This window comes from Artibeus jamaicensis, unplaced genomic scaffold (assembly GCF_021234435.1).
Source record: "Artibeus jamaicensis isolate MK-2021 breed Jamaican fruit bat unplaced genomic scaffold, CSHL_Jam_final scaffold_847, whole genome shotgun sequence".
NCBI classification, from domain to species: domain Eukaryota; kingdom Metazoa; phylum Chordata; class Mammalia; order Chiroptera; family Phyllostomidae; genus Artibeus; species Artibeus jamaicensis.
Window position 1 is genome coordinate 14,338,341 of NW_026522057.1, and position 22,348 is coordinate 14,360,688.

A 22,348-nucleotide genomic window follows, 5' to 3' on the forward strand; every position below is an offset into this window, starting at 1 on the left:
AATGTTCACAGGCCCACGGCACAGGCAACACATCGACTCAAGTCAGGAACTCCCCTGTGCTGTGCATAGTCCGAACCACCAGTGCGCAGGGTGGAGGGGGGGAGGGTGGGGGGGGGACACGACTCTCTGCTTACCACTTGCCAGCTATGTGACCTTAGTCCTGGCACTCCTCTGGGCCTCAGGTTCCCCACCTGTAAAATGGGACACTACCAACCTCCTATCAGGGCTGTTGGGAGAATTAGGGAGATAACACATGTAAAACAGATGTCCGGACAGAAAACTCGCTATATTCTTTTCAGTGCTCCTCGTCTGCCCCTCACAGACCCACTCCAGGGCTCACACCCGGCAACACAGAGATTCCAAGGGTGGTGGCAGGGGCCCCCCTGCTGGCTGACTCTGGAACTGCACCTTTGCCTCTGTTCAGAGGTGGACGGTCCAAGTCCAATTCCCTAGCAGAACAGGCAATGATTTTATTCCGAAACAGATGCCATCCAAAATCAGTAGGTGAGAGCTTCTGGTGGCAGGGTTTTGGCAAGGTGGCAGAGACATGTCTGGCGACAAAGGTGGCAAGAAGAAGCCCCTAAAGCAGCCCAAGAAGCAGGTCAAGGAGATGGACAAAGACCATAAGGCATTCAGGCAGAAGCAAAAAGAAGAGAATAAACTTGAGGAACTAAAGCGAAGGCCCTGGGGAAGGGCCCCCTGGCCATGGGTGGAATTAAGAAATCTGGCAAAAAGTGAGCTGTTCTCCTGTCTGGGGCAGTGGTGACCCTTCATTCCATTCCCGTTGCAACATCTGGATTCCCTGTTGCAACATCTCTTGCCACAGATAGCTGAACTGAAGTGTTGTCTTGGAGCCTGTTGTATATTTAAGAATAAACTTTTGTAAAAAACAAAATAATAATGGGAACTTCCGCCAAGATGGAGGCGTAGATGGAAGCACTGCACCTTCTCACACAACCGAGTTTAAAAACAACAAAGTTTTAGCATCAAAAACGCAGCCAAACCACAGAAAATTGAACTACATGGAAGTCTGACAACAACAAACCCTTAAGCCAAACTGGTAAGAGGGGCAGAGCCAGCAGCAGAGTGGGGTCGGGCAGGAAAGATCCACCGGACTGACCCGGGCACGCAACCCAGGTGCACCAGCAGCCGTAGGCCGATCCCAGGTGTGGAGTAGCGGGCAGGCTCACTGAGGGCGCAAGGCGGTGGACTCACTGAGGGCTGACCAAAGTCACACAGTCGAGCGCAGATAAACCAGTAAAGAAGTGAAGCGGTGAGACAGACCATGCAGGCCCCAGTGGCGGAAAGTGGCAGAGGGGACTGCCATTGTCCCTCTCTGACCCGCCCCCACATACAGCATTACAAACCAGTGACCTGGGTGGCCCCGCCCTGGTGAACACCCCCTCGTACGTAACAGGCATGAACAGATCAAAACATGGCTCAAGAACAACTCAGAGCCCCAGAGCCGATAAATCTAAGCAACCAAGAAATAGCCAAACTTTCAGATGCACAGTTCAAAACACTGGTGATCAGGATGCTCACAGAACTGGTTGATTTCAGTCACAAATTAGAGGAACATATGAAGGCTAAACTAATTGACATGAAGAAAAATACACAGGAAACCAATAGTAATGGAAAGGAAACTGGGACTCAAATCAAAGGAGTGGACCAGAAGGAAGAAAAAAATGACCAGACAGAAAAGGATGAAGAAACAAGAATTCAAAAAAATGAGGAGAGGCTTAGGAACCTCCAGGACATCTTTAAACATTCCAACATCCGAATTATAGGGGTACCAGAAGGGAAAGAGTAACAGTCATGAGTGGAAAATTTATTTGAACAAATAATAAAGGAGAACTTCACCAATCTGGCAAAGGAAATAGACTTCCAGGAAATCCAGGAAGCTCAGAGTCCCAAAGAACTTGGACCCAAGAAGGAACACACCAAGGCACATCATCATTACATTAGCCAAGATTAAAATGAAGGAGAGAATTCTAGAAGCAGCAAGAGATAAGGGGACAGTCACCTACGAAGGAGTTCCCATCAGACTGTCAGCTGATTTCTCAAAAGAGACCTTGCAGGCAAAAAAGGGCTGGAAAAAAGTATTCCAAGTCATGAAAGGCAAGGACCTACATCCAAGATTGCTCTATCCAGCAAAACTTTCACTTAGAATGGAAGGGCAGATAAAGTGCTTCTCAGATAAGACCAAATTCAAGGAGTTCATCATCACCAAGCCCTTATTATATGAAATGTTAAAGGGACTTACCTAAGAAAAAGAAGATAAAAAAGATGAACAGTGAAAGGACAGCAAACTCACAGTTACTAAGATCCACACCTAAAACAAAAACAAAGAGGACAGTTAGATCAGGAGCAAAACCATAGAAATGAAGATCACATGGAGGGTTAGCAACAGGGGAGTGGGAGAAGAAGAAGGGGGGAGAAGGTACAGAAAATAGCATAGGTGGTAGGTAGAAAATAGATAGGGGGGAGGGCAAGAATAGTATGGGAAATATAGAATCTAAAGAACTTGAGACACATGGTCATAAACTAAAGGGGGGAATGGAGGGAGGGGTGTGCAGGGTGGAGGGGAATGTAGGGGAGAAATAGAACTGTAATGGCATAATCAATAAAATATATTTAAAAAAATAATGGTCATGCAGTGGCTTATCTCTTTAGTTCTTCTCACTGCCATTTCAACCTTAGCTGTGAGTTCAGAGTAAACCCAGCCCAGAATCCTGTCGAGGTGCATTCTGTAGTCTTTGCTCCTTCCAGAATTCTGTTCCATCTGGAATTAAACCAACTTGTTTAATGGCTGTTAAAAAATAAATCAGCAGGTGAGCACTCCAGAACCTGCTCATCACCCGCATCATATGCTGGGGGTTTTAATCCACCCGTCCTCTTTGGTCCTGCAATGCTTGGCCCAACTGTCATCTCCCTAGAAGCCTTCCTGACTCCCACGGTCGTGCTGTCCTCACCTGTCCGTCCCTCCACTAAAGCTCTCAGCATCGACAGCCTGCATGTGCTCCCTTGAAGGAGGCAGGCCCCCTGTAGGCAGGAGCAGGGCACTGCCTACGTGTTCAGCCCTGCTGAGAGAAGTCAGTCCTCACTGCCACGGTTTGCTCACAAGCAAAATGAAGGGTCCAAACAGAATCTCATAAATCCTTCAGACTCTAAAATTCTACGGTTTGCAGAGAATAGTTACCTTATTTTAAGCAACTGTCACCCAACAGCAGATGCTGAGCCAGGAACACCTGGGAAATGGGCTGGTTTATGTCCTTCTTCATGGGATTCACCCCCCTCTCCCCCCTGGGGAAGGGGAACGTGTATTCCTCTCCCTCCTTAGCCGATGGCCCCATAGTGGGCACAGGACTTCGGGGAAGCTCACAGTCACTTCCCATTCAGGGTGGACTGTGTCCTGGGGGAGAGGCTGTCTCTCGGCAGCACCATGCTCATGTGAGTGATAATCATTTGTCAACACCTGTGGTGAATAGGAAGGTCAATGTCTAAAGCTGCATTAAGGGAAAGAGGCAACTGAGCCCCCTCCTGCAGTGCTCATCTTTGAGGGGCATGAAGACATGATTGGGAGAAATCAGAAATATGGCACCAGGCAAGCCAGGTTTCTTTCTACACATACATCCCTTCTTGTAGGGAACCATTCGCATGGCGTGGAATTGTAGCTCAGCCTCCACACGGAAAACCAGTGGGGAGTGAGTGGCACACAGGACCACACCCACAGAGAGGTTTTCCTGTGGGGAATCAGGCCTGCATTGTACCTAGACTGCTATGAGACTTGCTTTTGCTAAAACTCCCTGACCCTGAATTGAGGCAGAGAGTGCTTACTGTAACTTCCTAAAGTCTGTGCTAAACCGCCCAAGTATGGAGTGTGACCAAATTAACCACTTTTCCCTTTGGTTTGCAACATCCTTCTCTTTGAAGTAATTAGCAACATTCTTTCCTTTGTTATCTGTAAAAGGCAGTCCCCTGCAGCAAACCTGTGCATAGTAAATGAGGACTACCCTCCATGCAATGTGCCCAGAGAAGCAATAAAAGCCTGGCCAGGCAGGGACTGAGCTCTCTGGCCCTCTAGCCCTCTCTCTCTCTCTCTTTCTCTCTCTCTCAGAGAGTGGCCATGCCATCCCTTTTTCTCCACAGGACTTCTGTTGTCTGTGTGTATTTGTTCATGAGCAACCACAACATACACGGATCCTGCCGGCCAGGATCTGACACACCTTCTCACGTCACTACCAAGTTCAGGTACTCCTGCTTCCACTAAAGTCAGCGGGGCCCTTGAAGGAATATATACATAGCTTCACAGGCCTGGATAACCTCTGTTGAGCTTTCTTTGAGACACCAATGCCAAGTTCACTCTGCAACGCAAACGCTGGAACCAAATAATGCAGGGCCTGAGCTCTCACTAGGAAGCATGTCTTTTAGTATCCAAACTAAATCTAAATCCTTTCGCATATCTTCCAGTACATTGTTTGGAAAACAATTAACTTCAAAACAAATGCCCAGCACTCACTAAAGCTACAGCTCACTGTGCACAACAGTGCCTCAGCTGCAGGCCATGTTCACTCACCCTTCACTCCAACCTGTGCTGGAGGCTGTGAGCCTGTACCCTGGATCCAGACTAGTTTCAACCCCGACTTCACTACAGTGGGGTCACAGGGAAGTTTATTTTCTGAGCCTCTATTCTCATCTGTAGAATGGGGATAAAACAGTACTTGTCTTGGGGCTGTGAACTCAGTGACATGCTGTATATAAATCAGGGGTCCTCAGCCTCTCCTCCTGTGGATGCCACTCGTGTTACTGCTCAAGCTCCGCCTGTCTCCCCACAATCCCACCCGCATCAGGGGAAAAACTGTCTTCCATGAATCTGGTCCCTAGTTCCAAAGAGTTGGGGGCCACTGCTGGGTTGGCAGGGTGGGAAAGTGATGTGTCCTGACAATGAGGGGAAAATGCTCTCCTAAGATAAGGACCCTCACTTTTATAGGAGCTAATGGAGAAGTCAACTTCCTGCATGCTTGTGACTTCATGGACCTTCCCATTATCAGGCCACGCTGGCTGCAAGTCCACTGTTCACCCAGGGGATCTGGAGCCGAGCTGGCACCTCCATCACAAAGCCACCTACGTGCATAATCCCAGCCACACACCAAGTACACTTGCTGCAGTGATGCTCCAGCAGGCAAGACACTTCCATTTAATCCAAACTCCAGCTGGAACCCCTTCTAACTGTATACGACTTTAGCTTCCTTTTGCTTCTGTGCTACCGGAGCTGCAGCCGTAACCAGAGCAGGTGACCAGGTTTAAACCACGCCCACTCCAGGACAAATGCCCCAAAGTCCAGTCTCCCAATGAAGATGCAGCGGGCATCTCTTCACCCACTGGGCTCCATGAGGCTTCACTCTGGGGCTAGAAGCTCTAATTAGAAGTCTCACATTCATCAGGGGGCATTTTCACGTGTGGTAATAAAATGGGGACAGAGCACCACCTCCCAAGCCCAAAAGCTGTACCTCGGACAAACCTCCCTAGTGTCGGTGGGAATCAGTATGGTGACTGAATCACAACTGCACGGGAATGACAAAAGTTACATTTAATTTACAATGTAATAAAGGTTACAGGTAAAAAGCTACACTTAAAGCGTGAAAAGGCCTATTACACAAATGTACAAATCTCTGTACAAAGCTCACATCACTGTTTCCTGCCTCCGTCTCCTCCGTCTGCAGCCAGGACTAGCCTTAGCGCTCTGGGTAACGAGAGCTCTCAGTGAAGGGGGGGAAGAGCCTCTGAACCAACTTCTGAAAACGTCCTCTTAGAGACATCAGTTACTTGCAAAGTTAAATCTTTTTAATTGGAATTCTTCTAACTGGTCATATCTTTTATAAGTTGCCTTCATTAACACACTTGAAAAGGAAAGCCTTTACAGAGTAGAGGACAGTACTCTGGAATCAAATGAGAAACTTCTGCAAGTAGGGTACTCCAGTTTGACAAGAAAACAGGTCAAGTTCAAACAAGTAGTAAGTGTAAAACTATCAACCTGGGTCTCTGGCACTGGCCTCAGCCACAAGCAAAATGTTCTCATTCCAATAGAAAGAACACAAGAGAAAAGCCTAACTACTGGACCTCAAAACCACTGACCAGGAAAACATTTTGAGTATAAACTTTAGCTTAACTGAAGAGTACTAAACCCTTTTTGATCAACCTCAGACCCGTGGCAACCCTTTTGCTACATGGGACTTACAAGGATAGTAAATATAAATTAGGCTGCAGTACCCACAAGGCTGATGATGTGACAGTCACCTCCCCATCTCTGAACTCAACCTGACGGCCTGGAGTCTCTCCCTAGGGTACACGACTTTAAATAAAAGTGATCCTAAAAGAGGGAAGAAAGGAGGAGGTAACGAGAGGCCTGGGAGAGAGCCAGGGCAGTCTATTTAAAAGGATGTATAAAACATTTCTCTATACTGAAAGTGTTCTGAAGACTAGTCTTTACGGGCTATTTCAACCCCACCCCAAGTTTTGATATTACATGGTTAGGACCCCAGGAGACATTCCGAAAGACGATACTGCACACATGGAAAATTTTTCTCCCTAGTTCATTAGCTCCCCCATCGCCCTTCCACCCAACTCCCACCCAATCCCACCCTTCTCCATGACCAAAAATATCAAATCAGTAAGGAAGGAGTGGGCTTCTTGCCCGGCCAAGCTTCTTTTGCATATTTCTTCTTCTTGGGTTCATTGACGGCTTCGGGGTTATAGACGACAGGGTTTGGTGCAGGATTCATGGTCACTGCTGATGGCACAACAGGAGTCAAGTCCACGTCAGGGGCAAGGTTCGGGTATGGCATGGGCAAACCACCGATGAGTGCTGTCCCATGGATGCCATGCGGCTGGGAGCCGGCTTCACTGTGCGTGGGGGGCAGACCTCCGTAGAGTCCTCCACTGAATGCAAAGTTCTGTATGCGCCTGCTCCCCGATTCTTCCAGGCCCAAGGAGCCAGCTCCCTCCACTCGCTTCTTCTGTGGTTCACAAGGAACAGAGGAGACAAGAGGTGAGACACAGAGTGGTACTAATTAGCTTTTTTTCTATTCTAGTCCTAAAAAAAATTGGAGGAGGCCCCCTTTTGTCTTATTGTTGTTTTATTTCCCAATCTATTTCACTGTCCTGAAACCTCAGGGTTTACAGAGGCCGTCTAACATGCCAGGTCCACAAAAAGTCTTCACGACCTGAGTCACACCGAAAAAGTGAGGACAGAGTGTGAGCTTTCTGAAGTAAAACACATCCATCCAGCTGAAGTGACCATTCTTTACCCTTGGGCTGTCATACCCCTCCCTCTCTGTTTTTAAAGATTTTATTTTATTAAATATTTTATTTACTTTTGAAAGAGAGGGGAAGGGAGGGAAAAAGAGAGGGAGAGAAACATCAATGTGTGGTTGCCTCTCACGTGGCCCCCACTGGGGACCTGGCCTGCAAGCCAGGCATGTGCCCTGAACTGGGAATCAAACCAGCGGCCCTTTGGTTCACACTCCCACGCTCAATCCACTGAGCTACACCAGCCAGGCTTCGGGGGGGGGGGGGGTGTTCAGTGTTAAAATGTCCTTTTAGGAAAGAGGTGATAATGGGTGGAAGCAGGAATTTAAATTCTTTTTGCTGGGGGGTGCATAAGAAGTTAGTCTTTATTTTCATGTCGGGTGCCCAATTTTTAAACATTAATCTCAGAGCAAAACAGATCTGTAGTGAATGAAAGAACTGACTCATTGCCTGGGCCTGGGAGTGGTAGAGGACTGGTAGCAAAGGGACATAAAGAAACACCTTGGGGTGATGGAAATCTTCCAAATCTTGAGTATGGTGGTGACCCAGGTGTTCACAAGTGTCAAAATCCAAACTGTACCCTTGACATGTGTTCATTTCACTGTATGTGGATTATACCAAAATAAAGCTAACATAAAAGTGAAAATATCTGCTGGTTTTATACTTTAATGACAAAAGAACATTCCAAAAAGACAGAAATGGGCTTAAGGGGAAATGTGACATAAATACACTAGAGCTGCATAGAAAATTTCATCTTAAATAGTTTTTCACACTAGACTCCCCTCACTTCTCTACTTGTTTTGGATTAAACAAAGACTAACCAGGAATTTGACATACTAATTTAGTCTAATATATTCTAAAGACTTTTTATTTCTAAGATTTTATTTATTTATTTTTAAAAAGAGAAGAAAGGAGGGAGACAAACATCAATCAGTTGCCTCTTGAGCCCTAACTGGGGACCACACCTGCAATCCAGGCCTGTGCCCTGACCGGGAAACAAACTGGTGACTTTTGGCTTTGTAGGCCAACACCCAACCAACTGAGCCACACCTGTCAGGGCTATTCTAAAGACTTGTTAAAAATAAATCTCTATATCATCTCTGACCAGCATCTTCCAACTGCTTTTATTTGAATACCCCTATTGACAGGGATCTCAGTACTTAAAGGGCTACTTGTTCCTAGCTGTCAGGTAGTTCCTCCATTTGTTGAGTAATGAGAACACCTTTGTAACTAACCCCTCCTGGTTCTTCAACATTCCTGGTTTTCAAACCTAATCCAGGTCTGGGCTGGCTTTCCTGTATGTGCCATTCCTATGCACAGAATAAAGGCACAGCAAAAGCTGAAGGTGCCATGCAGAAATGCAACAATGCTTCTTCCTTACCTAAGAACTTAAACTGAGCCAGAAGGGAAAGACTAAAGAAAGGTGAGTCTCTCTGAGGCATGCTGTGAGGTAAATTTAGACTCCTGTCGCACCATAATTTATATGTAGCATTGACCTGGCTGGTCACCTGCAGCATTTCTATGGCTCTCCAGGGTCCCCTGGACATAGATAGAGTAAAAGTATTTCCAAGGGGTAAAAAATGGGAGAGTAAAGAATGTGTTTTAAAATTAGGCACACATTTAACAATTACCTTTCATTCACATGAAAGAGTAAATTTTTTTTAAAACATTTTATTTGTTCCTGGCTGGTGTAGCTCAGTGGATTGAGTGCGGGCCTGCGAACCAAAGGATCAAGGTTTGATTCCCAGTCAGGGCACATGCCTGAGTTGCGGGCTATTTCCCAGCAGGGGACTCACGAGAGGCAACCATACATTGATATTTCTCTCCCTCTCTCCTTCCCTTCCCCTCTAAAGATAAATAAATAATAATAATTTTTAAAAATCTTAAAAAAAAGACTATTTGTTTATTTTTAGAGGCAGGGGAAAAGAGGGAGAAGGAGAGGGAAAGAACCGTCAATGTGTGGTTGCTTCTCACACACCCCCTATGGGGGATCTGGCCCAGCAACCCAGGCATGTGCCCTGCCTGGGAATCGAACCGGTGACCTTTAGGTTCACATGCTGGCACTCAATTCACTGAGCCACACCAGCCAGGTTAAGAGTGATTTTTTTTAAAGAGTGAATTTTTAAGCCAGACCATATGAAATGGCATTTCAAATACTGTTACAATATGCTTCCTACCTTCACTGGGACCACTGCAGTCTGTACCATGTTCCGGAAGCGTCCGACTGAGGGATCCACATCCTCTGCAAAAAGACGTGAGGGAGAGGTTAATACTCTACTGGGAGGATTGAGGGTATAGCGCTCACTACAAACAAAGCAACACAACTACTCATATTAAAACAGTAAAATCCAGCTAATACTTTGAGTATTAGCACCAATGCTGAGCACTGGTTAAATCCTCACAAGCCTATGAGGTAAACACCACTACAGTAAACATTTAATTGACAAGAAAACAACTCAGGCCCTGACTGGTGAGGCTCAGTGGACTGAGCTCCAGCCTGAGAACCAAAAGGCCACCAGTTTGATACCTATGCAGGGCACATGCCTGGGTTATAAGTCAGGTTCCCAGTTGGAGACATGTGAGAAGCAACTGTTCCCCTCACACATGGATGCTTCTCTCCCTCTCTGTCTCCTTCCCTTTCCCTCGCCTCTCTCTAAAAATAAATAAATAAATTTTTAAAAATTGTTTATTTTTACAGAGAGGAAGAGACAGAGAAAGAGAGGGAGAGAAACATCAATGTGTGGTTTCCTCTCACATACCCCAACTGGGGACCTGGTCTGCAATCCAGGCATGTGCCCTGACTGGGAATTGAACAAGCAACCTTTTGGTTCACAGGCTAGCACTCAACCCACTGAGCCACACCAAACGGCAAATAAATAAAATCTTAAAAAAAACCCACTCCTATAAATTCCTTTGGAAAATAAAGACTACTTACTTAATTGGAATAATTAATACCTGGTTGATTTAAGCCTGGCTTTTCACATGTTAGGATGCTGCTAAAGAATATATCCTGGTATATTCATTGAACAACCAACTTTTGTTCAATGAATGGCTTCCGCATGAAAAATGAGGAAAAGACAACCAGATTGAGGAAGGACATGAGGTCTCTAGAAAAGGTACCCTTATCTTTTCTCATCCCCATAGGACCCCTGTTCCAATCATCCCTTCAGCAAGGAAAGCTGAATGAGGCACATGAGCAACGGGAGCCTGACAGGGGTAGCTACTGGGGGTGCACCCCATGAGCGCACCAGGCCTACAGAAGGGAGGGGCTAATCCCCTCTGGGGGACCCAGTTCTGTGCTGGCTGAATGGTGGCCAAGCCTCGCATCCTCTCCTCACTCTCCAGCCATTCTACTCCTAGACAGAGGTACAACCGTTCCCGGAGACCCCTGTTCCTGGACATCTACCAAAAAATTCCCTGCTAAGTCGACTTCAGGGTATAGGAAAGCTTGCATGGCTAGAAGGCCAACATTCTGACAGGTGATGGTGGGGATAATGGCTACAATTATCAAGAGCTTACTGAATGCTGAGCACCGATCTGAAGTATTTTCACATGGCATGCATTTAATCTCACCAATCCTGTGAGGACAGTAGTTTTTTAAGTTACCTGACCAAGGTCATACAGGTACTAAGTAGAGAGGGGGACTTCCAACCCAGGCCCTCCGATTTCAGAGTCCACACTCTTTAACCACTACACTATGCTCTGCCACTACACTATACTCTGCCCGAGTACATGGCCTTAATAAAGCTCTGGGCAATACTTCCCCAGGAGAAAAACAAAGCAGATCAGATGCTTATCGTCTAGTCCAGTAATTCACAAGTTATCAGCTATTTGTTTGTACAAGAGCTTGTTTTAAACTAGAAACTTTCAGGTCCCACCTCTAGAAACTCGTACTCCACAGGTTCTGGGCCCAGAATAAGTTTCTGAGATCGGTCATCCCACCCCCGCCTAAACATTTCCCTCAGGCACTCACGACTTTTAGCAGTGAACCATTCCACTTCACACACCATCTGGGGAAAGTAAATTGGTCCCTAGAATGCATGCCCCAATCTCTTTCACAGGAATCCTTTTAACTCTTCTAAATATAAGGACTCAGTATTGTTATTGTTGTTTTTATCCTAAGGATATCTTTATTAATTTTAGAGAGAAAGGAAGAGGGGGAGAGAGAGGGAGGGAGGGAGGGAGACAGAGAGGAACATCAAGCAGCTGCCTCCTTGTATGCACCCTGATCAAACCCACAACCCTTTCAGGGACGGGACGATACCCCAACCAACTGAACCACCCAGCCAGGCTCCTTGTGCTTTTTTTACACTGAACCAAACACTACTCACTGGCTCTGGTTTTGCCCACTGCTTCAAGGTCTAACCACAAGGGCCACACCCCCTCCCTCATGCGTGGTCCCTTCCCTACATTCCAGCATCCAGGGGACTAAGGGACTGCTCTCCATACCTATCAGTCTCCTCCTCCATTTAAATAATTGATATTTTGAAACTAAATGCAGGGCTTGAAAGTGATTCTCACTGCATTTCATTTTGGGTGTTAACAGTGACTTGTTAGTCTGGGATCACTATTTCTATCCATTGAGATTTATGTTCAAACACAGTTTTCTGAATCCCAATTCCATCTTCACTGTACAAACTATAACTCCCAGTTTTATGTCATTCACCTACCAGAGTACTTAAGCTATAACATGAACCCAGGGGGAGGGGTGGGGAGAAAATGCAGACAACTGTAATTGAACAATAAAGTAATAATTTTAAAAAAAGATACAACATGAGCCAATAAATAAATGCTAAACAATAGAACAAACTGGTAGATAGTGGCTGTCCCATAATCTGATGTTCTTACTGACATTTTCAGACAAACTTTCTATAAATTACACTCCAACAGACAGGCAAGTCTTCAATGTGGTTAATAGCAGCAGCAGAAGGTTCTCCAATCTTAAGAGTTACCAAGCACACACAGAACCGCAAAAAGAAAATAATGTCCTCCTTAGAGGTAAATAGAGCAAACACCTACGCTTAACTTAAAACTTCACTACGACCTGGGCACACTTGATCAGCAGAGGAAAATTACAGCTTTGCTCTGTATACCGAGTTACATTGGGCCCCGCCTTTACCTATTTCTTTCACATTGCAAGTGGATAATGCTTGAGTGTTGAGAGTACTACACCAATGAACTACAAAAACTCTCTCTCCTTAATGTAGCACCTATTATCCTAAACCTTGTGAGAAACACTGCAACTTCCCTGTGGCTTATGTGCACTACTCTCTGAGACCATACTTTTTTCATCAGAAGAAACTGGGAAGATACCTCACCTGGGTTGATGATCTCATCATCCTCACTGAAAGTCACCCGTGAGTTCTTCCTCTTCCTCTTTGGTCTCTGAATATCCAGATTCCCCTCCTCAATGGTGAGGGTGGAGATCCGCTTGTTGTGGGCAGTGTTGAACTCTGTCAGGTTCTAGGCCAAGGTTCACACAGGAAAGACAGGAGTCAGTACACAGAAGATTTGAAGAACATATTCCTACATAAAGGAATTAGGGGCTAACTTTGACTTCCCCAGGCAGACAAGAGTCTCTTCCCTATTCAGAAAAAACTCATTACTGTCCCTAGATTGCTAAATATTAACAAGACACCTTCTTTGACTAGTGGAGCAGTGATATTCAAAAGGGAGTGGAGGCCTTGAGCTGAGAACATCTTTGAGTTGAGGTTTTGAGCTTTCTTTTCTTTTAAAGAAAGGCTATCACATCTTTATACTGAGAATTAAAGGAATATGACTGGAAGGAACTCTAAGAATTCTTTTAAAGTAACAAAACAGAGATGAGAAAGGACAATTGACAGCTCCTTTCTTTTAGAACTCATAGGGACACTGCCAGTGCACTTAATGTTTGGCATTAATGTGTTGTCACTCCCCATTCCTGCGTGTGGCTCATTTCTATTCATAACCATCCATCCATCTCAACGATTAACTTGGCCTCAGCACTGCTGCCTGCCTCTTCCCAATCCTCTGGACTTATTCCAATCTGCACTGCAGTTTGTGATATTCAAAATGTCTCAAGAATGAAGATCCAGTCAGACCTCACACACTAAATTTAAAAGACAGAAAAGCATGGAAGAAGCCTGGTGGAAAAATGGGCAAGAGTGACTACCTCAAGGCCTCTGGCTATGGGGCTACTTCTTTTTAACAAAATAACTTCTAAATTGTAATATTGCCGTAAGTGCTTTTCTCCCTAAGGGCTGGGAAACTGCCTTAATGCACTAGAACAGTAAGTGCAAGTGGGCAGTTAAGGACACGCTCGCACATGCTCTACCTGAATAGACCAGTCACACCACTGCAGGGACAGACATGTAAAGGATGACAGCCCCGTCACAAACTACTGGGGTCAGCCTCTAGAAAACTTTAAAAATAAAATACTGTAAAAATCACAGCATTTGGGGCAGCCAGGTCCATAAGAACAAAAACGGGCTAGTTCTATTCAGAAGATTCCTGGGTTATTTGGACAGTATCAAAAAAGCTTCAGTCTACATCAGTGCTGTCCAATCAAACTTTCTGAATAATAAAAGTGTTGTCTATCTGTACTATTCAACACGGAAGTCACTAGTCATATGTGACTACGAAGTACTTGATGTGCAGCCAGTAGCTACCACTGTGGACAGTGCAACTTTGGGAAAAATTTAACTACCAGCCTTGGCTTCTAACGTTCAGCGAAGGTGCATAAGAAAACCAGGAGTGTCTACTGGCAACAGACCTAGTCTCGTCACCCCGACATACAAAACCAAATTCACACAATGCAGCTCTCCAATGTGTGTCACAGCTGACCACACTAGTCTACCTAAGTGACAAAGGCCCATTACCGACCTCAAGATCTCCTGGCACTAAGTCATTGGCATTTTCACAATGCCAAAACCGGAGTCCCAAAAGACGAAACAATGACAAAGACGTGGAATTACATCAAGTTCGGTTTCCTCCTCTGGAAGCCCCAGTAAGCCCTTGAGTTCATCATCCTCTCCACCCATCTTCTCATCTCCTTTCACCGCCGATGGCAATGTCTGAGGCTTCTCTCGAAGAGTGTATGCCCTTGTGGATGCACCAAATGAGACTGTGGAATCGATGGGAATTTGCTGAGGCTTGTGAGGTTCCAATCGAATGTGACCCAAGAAAGTGCCGTGTGCTGGGAATAACCAAATCAAAAATGTAAGAGAAAAAAAAAAAACAACCTTTTTTTGTTGTAGAAAGGAGAGCAGCTCCTCCCAGCATATCCATTCTGCTTTTTAAAATGAAAATGACACTGGGTCCACTCTGCATCCCTTGTATTGGGTCACAATGAAAAGGAAAACTCCTTCACTGGGTCTTGAATCTCCTCAGTGGAATTCTTACACATCTTCAGACCTGCTGTCACCCCACATAACAAACACCACCACTTGCTCTCTGCTGCCAGACAGGCTTGGCTCCATTCTGGGCCCAGCAGGAATGGCTCCAACCCAGCAATAACCACGCCCCCCATGGTAGGAGACAGGCATCGCTGTGGTCTGACCTCTCCAGCCCCAAGCCTAAGGAACACAGGCCCTGATGACAGTTATCCTTGGGTTTTCCCCACGACAAGATGAGGTTGGCTGAAACAAGTGTGATAATGAATGCCAAGGCAAGCCAAAACCCTGCTGCAGAGTCTGAAAACTTTTCCACGTCTGCATTCTGCATGTTATAAAACGGAGAGAAAAGATGAGATAAATCTGCAAGTAATACTTGTGAGACAAGGCTCTCCAAAACCATTACACAGGCAGACTGGGCTGGGCTCCATGTTGGGAAGTGCGGGAGGAGGACATGGTCAGCCCAGGAAGCAGGATCCTTTACATTTCACACTGTATCTATATACGGGAAAATGAACAAACTTCAGGGAACCATGTAGTTAAGTCTCAATTGCATTCCCGGGATTATCTTTGGCAAAGTTGAAAATCTTATTAGTTGTAGTATGTTCATAAAATGAAAACTGATATTATTAGTAGTCAAAGCAGAATGCAGCTGGAGTAAATAACCCACTACAAAAAAATTAAACTGTTCAAAAGCATTTTTTTAATGTCCTGCACCACTATTCTATTACATTAACGGAGCTAATCACGGCTTCTGCTAAAATTGGACCACAATTTATCATGGTCCTATAAACACTTGGACCATGGACTTGGATTCCCATGGTCCCTAGCTCCTGGGCATTTTTGTTGTTGTTCTCTATCTATACCCACTGCCTTCTCCAGGACAGTCCTCCCCTGAAACCTTCTCTCCAGTCACCAATTATTTTAGGAAAATAGGCGATATCACAGGAGTTGAAAAGAGCAGATTTAAAAACCAAACATAAACTTTCCCTTGATCAGTAATAAAACTCGATTTTGAAACTGAAGAACCCAAAGAGCATTTTTACATTGCCCAAGAGAAATGTGTGAGATGGGGATAGATGGGATGTCGGTTACTTACTACTGTTGAGATCTATTAGGAAAACTCTCTTCAGATGCTTGTGGTAGACCAAGGCAGCGTGGACCCGCGAGCAGGACTGGTGGTCAATGGTGAAGTCACATAAATCAGGGTTTCTCCCAAATAAGTAATACTTCTTCTCATCAATAATCAGTTTCTAAATAAACATTAGATTAAATATTACTCAAATCATTTCAACAGGATTTAGCAAACACTCTTCCAATGAAATAAACAGAGAATCATGAATAGATAAAATTCCTTGCCAAGGTGAAAAAAAAATTATTTCCTGTTATTCTTCAAGATAAAGAACTCACAATAATTTACTTATATCTTGAGGGGTAGATGCAATTAATCTTCCCAAATATAGTGGTCAAATGTCTAGTGTTGTATAAAAAAACCAGTCCTAATTATTAGATGAAAGTAGCCTGCAAGAGGGGTTGTTTTTTGTCCATTGGAAACTTAAGATTTCATTGGATCTTAATTTTAGATCAAGCAGGAAACAAGAATACAGATCATATTTATAAAATAATGACTGCTTTTCAGAAAACATGCATCCAAAAGAAGAGTAACAACTGGTTAGGAAAGGAAGGGGGTATAAACATCTACCTATATTCTAATTGGTCGTCATAGACCCAAAGTACTTTTGGAATACTTGGAGCTGATTTAGCTTTATGAAAAACTCACTACACTGTTATTTTCCTTTTAATCCTGGATCAGTAAACCCTGACAGCCTGGTTGTAGATAGCTCTAGAGAAATTTTTGCTCATACTTCTTCCAGTTTTAATTTTTTTAACTGATTGATTTTAGAAAGGGGGGGGGAGAGGGAGAGAGAGGCATCAATTTGTTGTTCTACTTCTTTATGCATTCACTGGTTTTAATTCCTACATTGGTTGATTTTTGTGTGTGCCCTGACCAGGAATTGGACCTGCAATCTTGGCGTATAGAGACCACGTTGTAACCAACTGGTCAGGACTTCCTCCAGTTTTAAGTCTACCATTTGACCATTTAAAAGAATAACCCTTATTGGATATATGATGTTTTTCCTTTAAAGGAAAACCTTAGAAGGTCTCATTCTGTTCTAGTTCACATTTCACATTATACTCCTAAATATCTCTGAGATAACATAGCACAAAGCTGAGGAGCGAGGCATAGTCAAGTTAGTACAATACCAGGCTAGGAATCAAGAGGCTTATGTTTCATTCCTGGCTATGCCACTGAACTTTCAGTGAGTGTTCTCCTCACAAAACCAGAAATATACCGTACACACTGATAACAGTAACAACTGCCAAGTACCTTTGAGCCACACACAGTGCTGAGTTTTATGCTCATTTCATCCTCACAACCACTCTGTGAGGTAGGTAGGTACTTTTATTCCTATTTTTATAAATGGAAAAATAGAACTATAAAGAAATTAACACATTCAAGTTCACACAGCTAGATATTTATAAGCTGAAATATTTTAGAAATTCATACAGATGGAAACTGCCCCACTTCAGAGTCTAAGCTCTTTTAATCATGTTATATATTTTCTTCACTCTACCTGCATCAAAAAATGCACCATATGGCAAGGAACATTTTAATGAGTGAACAAATACTATAGACACACTCTTAATTTTTTAAAAACAATCACTTACCCAATTTCTTTTAAGCTTTGCCTTAAGGCTCAATTAGTTCAAGCTAGTATAGGTAAGTGGGTCACCTCTGGGACACCCTGTCCAGCAGAGTGCCCATCTGCTGGTGGCAAGGCTTGTTCCAGGTCCAAACTATACTGCTAGGCAGCACCAGGAATTAACAGCCTGACAGCTCAACAAGACAATCATCCCAATGTCTGCTTAGAACCAAGTTTTAAGACTTGGGTTAAATATGACATTGCTTTAGAATTGAGAGAACTCTGAAATTTCAACATCATATTCTCTCTGGGTAATATCTGTGCAGGCTGAATCTCACTGCATTTCTCATTCATGTTTATATGCACACAGATTATGCCCTCACAAGCTAAAATTTGCTAACCACAGTCCCCACTGGCTACTCTCAAGGAAACAGTATATAAGACCACCAGCTCTTGGGTTCTAATATAACACTGACCAAATTGCTATGATTCTGAGGTGTCAAAGACATAATAGAAATCTAGATGTTTAGAGGGGGAAAAGAGCACAAAAGGGCTGTCAAATTAAATGAATACATCCATGATTAAAGGCATCTCAATTATAAAAACATGAACATGTAGCGGGAAAACAGTATGTCTTAGAATTAAGATTTGTTAACTCCTGGACACTGTGCTTCTTCTGTCCACGTAAATGAAATAATGCACTGGTCTTTTTCAATAATCACTAAAGCCAAAACTTCTTGATTAACTATGGCTAGTACCTTTATCGAGTTATGCCACTGAGTTATAACTCAGAACGCATCTTTAACACTGAGCTTAAAAGACTCATGACTTTTAATACTGCACTTCTTAAACCCAGCTATCATAAAACATCACAGGCCTTTGACACAAAGCTAGGATGTAGATAATTTGGTTAGTATCAAGTGCTGCCTAAATCCTTAAAAATAAGCACATCTCAGATCTATTCCACTCAGAAAAGCACAGTGATGTCTAAGGATTGTAACTTGACAATTGTGTGGCAACTCAACACACCTAAGAGCAATGAAAGACAGAGAACACTATCAGTTAATGGAAACAGTAATCAAAGGGATGTTTGACAACTGATAGCACTTTGAAAATATAAATTATTTCACAAAGGAATATGATATTAAGGCTAGGCCTCCTTTTCTGTTTCTTCCTGTTGCACACTGAAACTATTAAATTCTAGTAACGAAATGGATTCTTATGTCTTCAAAGCTTCACGCTATTTAGCAACAGTATTTTATATTTGTGAAACAGGCTACAGTTAAAAAAAGGTTTTATAGATATTTTAGCAAAATTATTTCATTGAATAATGTTGTTTTGTAACTTTTAAAACAGAAGAACTCTATACAGATGATGAATTATAGAACTGTACAACCCAAAACATATTATTTCATTAACCAATGTCACCCTGATAAATTAAATTATAAATAAATTAAATTAAATTAAAAGACAGAAGAACCCACAACAAAGGGGCTTAAGTGACTGGCTGTGGGCATGATGAATAAAAAATTTCATCCCAACTCATGCCTTAATACTTTGCAAAATACCAGGGTATTTCTACAATATTCTGAAGTGACAACAATATATTTATGGAACATCATTCAGATCTCAAAGATAGCTTTTCAACCATGGAACAATGTTTTTACTATATACACTCAGAAGTGGGATCCGGAACCTAAATTCTATTCGAGCAAGCAAACAAAAAAGTGGTCTAAGAGATGGAGACTCACACCTCCACGGTCACAGAAGGCTTAATTTCCATTCTTGTTAAATAAATGGTGCCAAAGAATTAAACAAAAACAAAACAAAACTATACACGACCTATTAGCTAATCAAAATTTATGTTCTCTTTAAGTTCTATGGGGTGTTCATTCCAGAGACTTGTAAAAAAATCTGGAATTCTGCTAAACTTTTTCTTTACACTACTTATTTCAATTATTACCATGGAATTTTTTGCGATGCGTCTTTCTCACAAAATAATTTCTTTGAAGGAGGAAACCACATTTTATTCACTGCTGTGGTCCCTATGCTGAGCACAATAACTGGAACAGAGTAAACACTCAATGTTTTGAATAAATGAATAAATTTCACCAGCATTCCATTCTCTTCATTCAAGGGCTTGAGTCTGAATATCACAAAAGTCAACTTAAAAGTTAAACTTAATCTATATCATTCACTTTTTTCAGTTATTTCACATTTTTAATTAATTAATTGATTGATTGATTGATTTATGTATAGACAGGGGAAGAGAGGGAGAGAGGTAGAGAAACATTAATGTGTGGTTGCTTCTAGTGCGCCCCCTACTGGGAACCTGGCCCAAAACCCCCAACATGTACTGAGAATCAAACCAGCGACCTTTCAGTTCCCAGGTGGGTGCTCAACCCACTGAGCCACACCAGCCAGGGCCAGTAATTGCATATCTTGTACCTTCCATACAACTCCATGTACTTATAGAGAGGGAATTCACTAAGTTATAGGGCTCCAGTATGATTAGGGTCCATAGGCCCAAGATCTATTAAAAAATCTTTCATTTAGAAGGTGAGAGAAGTCACAAAAAACTGAGTGTCTGTGAGAGATATGAGGTATGAATGTGTTATATCACCATGTGCTTTTAATAGAAAAAAATCAGGATGAACAAAAGTAGCACTGCTAGAAAACAAAGCATAGGAGAGGGGGTGGAAAAGTAAGCCACTGGCAAAAAATCTTTAGTGTGGTAGGAAAAAAGGGAAGACATGTATTTCCAAACCTCAATTAGTTTGTCTCCTTTGACTACATCCAGATGTAATCCAGGTGGGGGTTTACCTGCCCTGAAAAATAAGAGGGAAAAAGCATTTTCGGGATGAGTTCATAAATGCCATTTACAATTATTGTCCCATTCAGCACCGCAGCTCTCCTATCAGCCTATAATTAGTTCATGTTTCAAGCCGAAATGTCATCTACTTCACTGTTATTACAGCTCCTTTCTAAGTTTGACACTTACTTCCCCAGTGATTCAATTGCTCTAAAACAGGTTTTAGTGGATCTGTATTTAGAGCAGCACCAAAGAAACCTATATTTTAACACTGGCTTTCTACCTCAGAAAGAAAGCAGCGTAGAGTCCAAGTACTATAGCTGGGGTAGTCTGATCACTTGAAGCTGAATCTGAGCTTTGCCACCAGCACTAATACCATATAAAGGTTGAATAAATCTGTTGGTGTTTTGAGCTGATCAAGATCAATCCCATCACAGGATGAGCAGATCTCTTGAGACCAAATCAGAGGTGCATAATCAGGGAATCCAAGCAACCCGATATCATGCCCATGAAACCAGGTGACGACAAATACAAGAGATGGTTCTTACCCTTGAACAGGTCATGCTATAATGGCTTTTTTAAGGGAACTTTTCCCTCTAAATTCCTATAACCACAGCATTCAAGGGTGACACACAGGTCAAAGCACCTAACAAAGTACCTGGTGCATAACAACCTGAGGAAATGGTAGGTCACCTGTCTACTCTAACTGTAAGTTTACTATCCTGGTCCAACTTCTGAAATTGATGCAGCAGGGAACCAAAATTGACACAAAATTTGTAGACTGAAGTAACTAGGTGTTGCGAAAAATGCAGATATCCAGAGAGCAGCCACACATTCACTTGCTTCCTGTGTTTGCTCCTTTGAAGTTCGTCCTTACATTTGCATCCAAAAAGTGTGTATCTGTTCATTTAATGGAAGAGGCAACATAGTCATCTCACAATTCTGAGCTAACTCCTCTATGGCAGTTGCTGAAAGGACAGTGCCTTGGACAAAGGCCCATTTTGTCTGGGAAACAGGAAAAGCAATGTTACATCCCAAACATCCTTTCTGAACTCCTACTAGGTGCCTGGCTGAGGCCTAAGAGCTGGGAACATAAAGATGCATGAGAGAGCCCCTGCCCTTGAGAATCTCCACAGAACGGGAGGCAAAAGATTAACATAAACAATATACACTGTGGTGAGTTGCAGCAGAGATAGAGCTCTAACTCAGATGGGGCTTCTGGCCAGGCAATTCATAGTTATTCATCTTGCACTCTACTCAAAGACTAAATTAAATTATTCCATTATTCCCCCAAACTTGAGAAAGGATGAAAAGGGTTCCTTCCAACAATTACCGATGCCCACTTGTGCCCGGCTCCGCGCTGGTCGCTGGGAATACAGGGGTAGGTCGGAGCCGTCCTGCCCTCAGGGCGCTCCCAGTCTGCGGGAGACAAACAGGTACCGGGCCAGGCGTGCCGCACCGCAGGGGATGCGGGGCTCTGAGGTCGCGCTAGGGCCGGGAAGCCAGCTCGTGCGCGTTCGGGACAGAGAGCAGCAGGGCAGGTGGGGTGCTACCCAAGAGCACTAGGCAGTCAGGAGTTGAGGTAAGTTCAGGGCCACGGCCCCGACGCGCTCCGGCAAACGGCTCGTGGACGGAGGGGCTGCGTAACCGAGCGCCTCAGAACCCCCCAACTCTGGGTTTCTCAGTGCCTGGGCCCGGGCTGCCGGTTCCTCCACACGCCGCCCGGCCCGACGAACTGTTCTGCCTCATCAGTCCCAAGGTGTCTGAACCGCTCGGCCCACTGCGAGAAATGAGCCGCCCAGCCCGCTCTGGCCAAGCCAGGCCAGGCCACTTCACCCCTGCTCGCCCCGCCACTCACCAAGTCGGGCAGTCGAACAGCGGGAGGTTGGAGCCAGAGTTCGCGGCTGCCGCCATCTTGCGTCTCCCCCTCCCATTTGGCGGGCTCGAAGCACGCCGGGAAACTGGAAGACTCAGAGGGGAGAGGCGGCATCCCAGTATCCTGTGCGTACGCACGCGAACACGCACGCACGCACGTACGGGGTACTTCTAGGGGCGGTGGAGACTGGATTGTGTGTGATTTTGAGGTGTTTTTCAGTGTTTGAGCCAGTTGGTCTTCTCTGGAAGAGTCTCCGAAGAGTCTCCGTAGCTGGGAG

The 22,348-nt window shown here is 44.0% G+C and overlaps 1 protein-coding gene and 1 non-coding gene across 3 annotated transcripts; both read right to left on the bottom strand.

Moving 5' to 3' along the window:
- Nucleotides 1-5,575: 5,575 nt before the first annotated feature.
- PPP1R8 (protein phosphatase 1 regulatory subunit 8) lies at nucleotides 5,576-22,162 on the bottom strand. Of its 2 annotated transcripts, XM_037149332.2 has the most exons (8): nucleotides 22,054-22,147; nucleotides 21,529-21,614; nucleotides 20,151-20,211; nucleotides 15,778-15,931; nucleotides 14,262-14,482; nucleotides 12,627-12,771; nucleotides 9,486-9,550; nucleotides 5,576-7,016 (listed from the first exon to the last, which is right to left on the bottom strand). In XM_037149332.2, the coding sequence occupies exons 5-8, from the start codon at nucleotides 14,325-14,327 to the stop codon at nucleotides 6,663-6,665; spliced, it is 630 nt and encodes a 209-aa protein (XP_037005227.1). In that variant the 5' UTR covers nucleotides 14,328-14,482; nucleotides 15,778-15,931; nucleotides 20,151-20,211; nucleotides 21,529-21,614; nucleotides 22,054-22,147; the 3' UTR covers nucleotides 5,576-6,662. The 2 variants fall into 2 exon arrangements, with proteins under 2 accessions (XP_037005227.1, XP_037005228.1); XM_037149333.2 differs by lacking the exon at nucleotides 21,529-21,614 and having other exon boundaries at nucleotides 22,054-22,162.
- LOC119052570 (small Cajal body-specific RNA 1) lies at nucleotides 18,150-18,309 on the bottom strand. Its single transcript, XR_005083162.2, has one exon. It is a non-coding gene; the product is annotated as a small Cajal body-specific RNA 1 (non-coding RNA).
- Nucleotides 22,163-22,348: the final 186 nt, after the last annotated feature.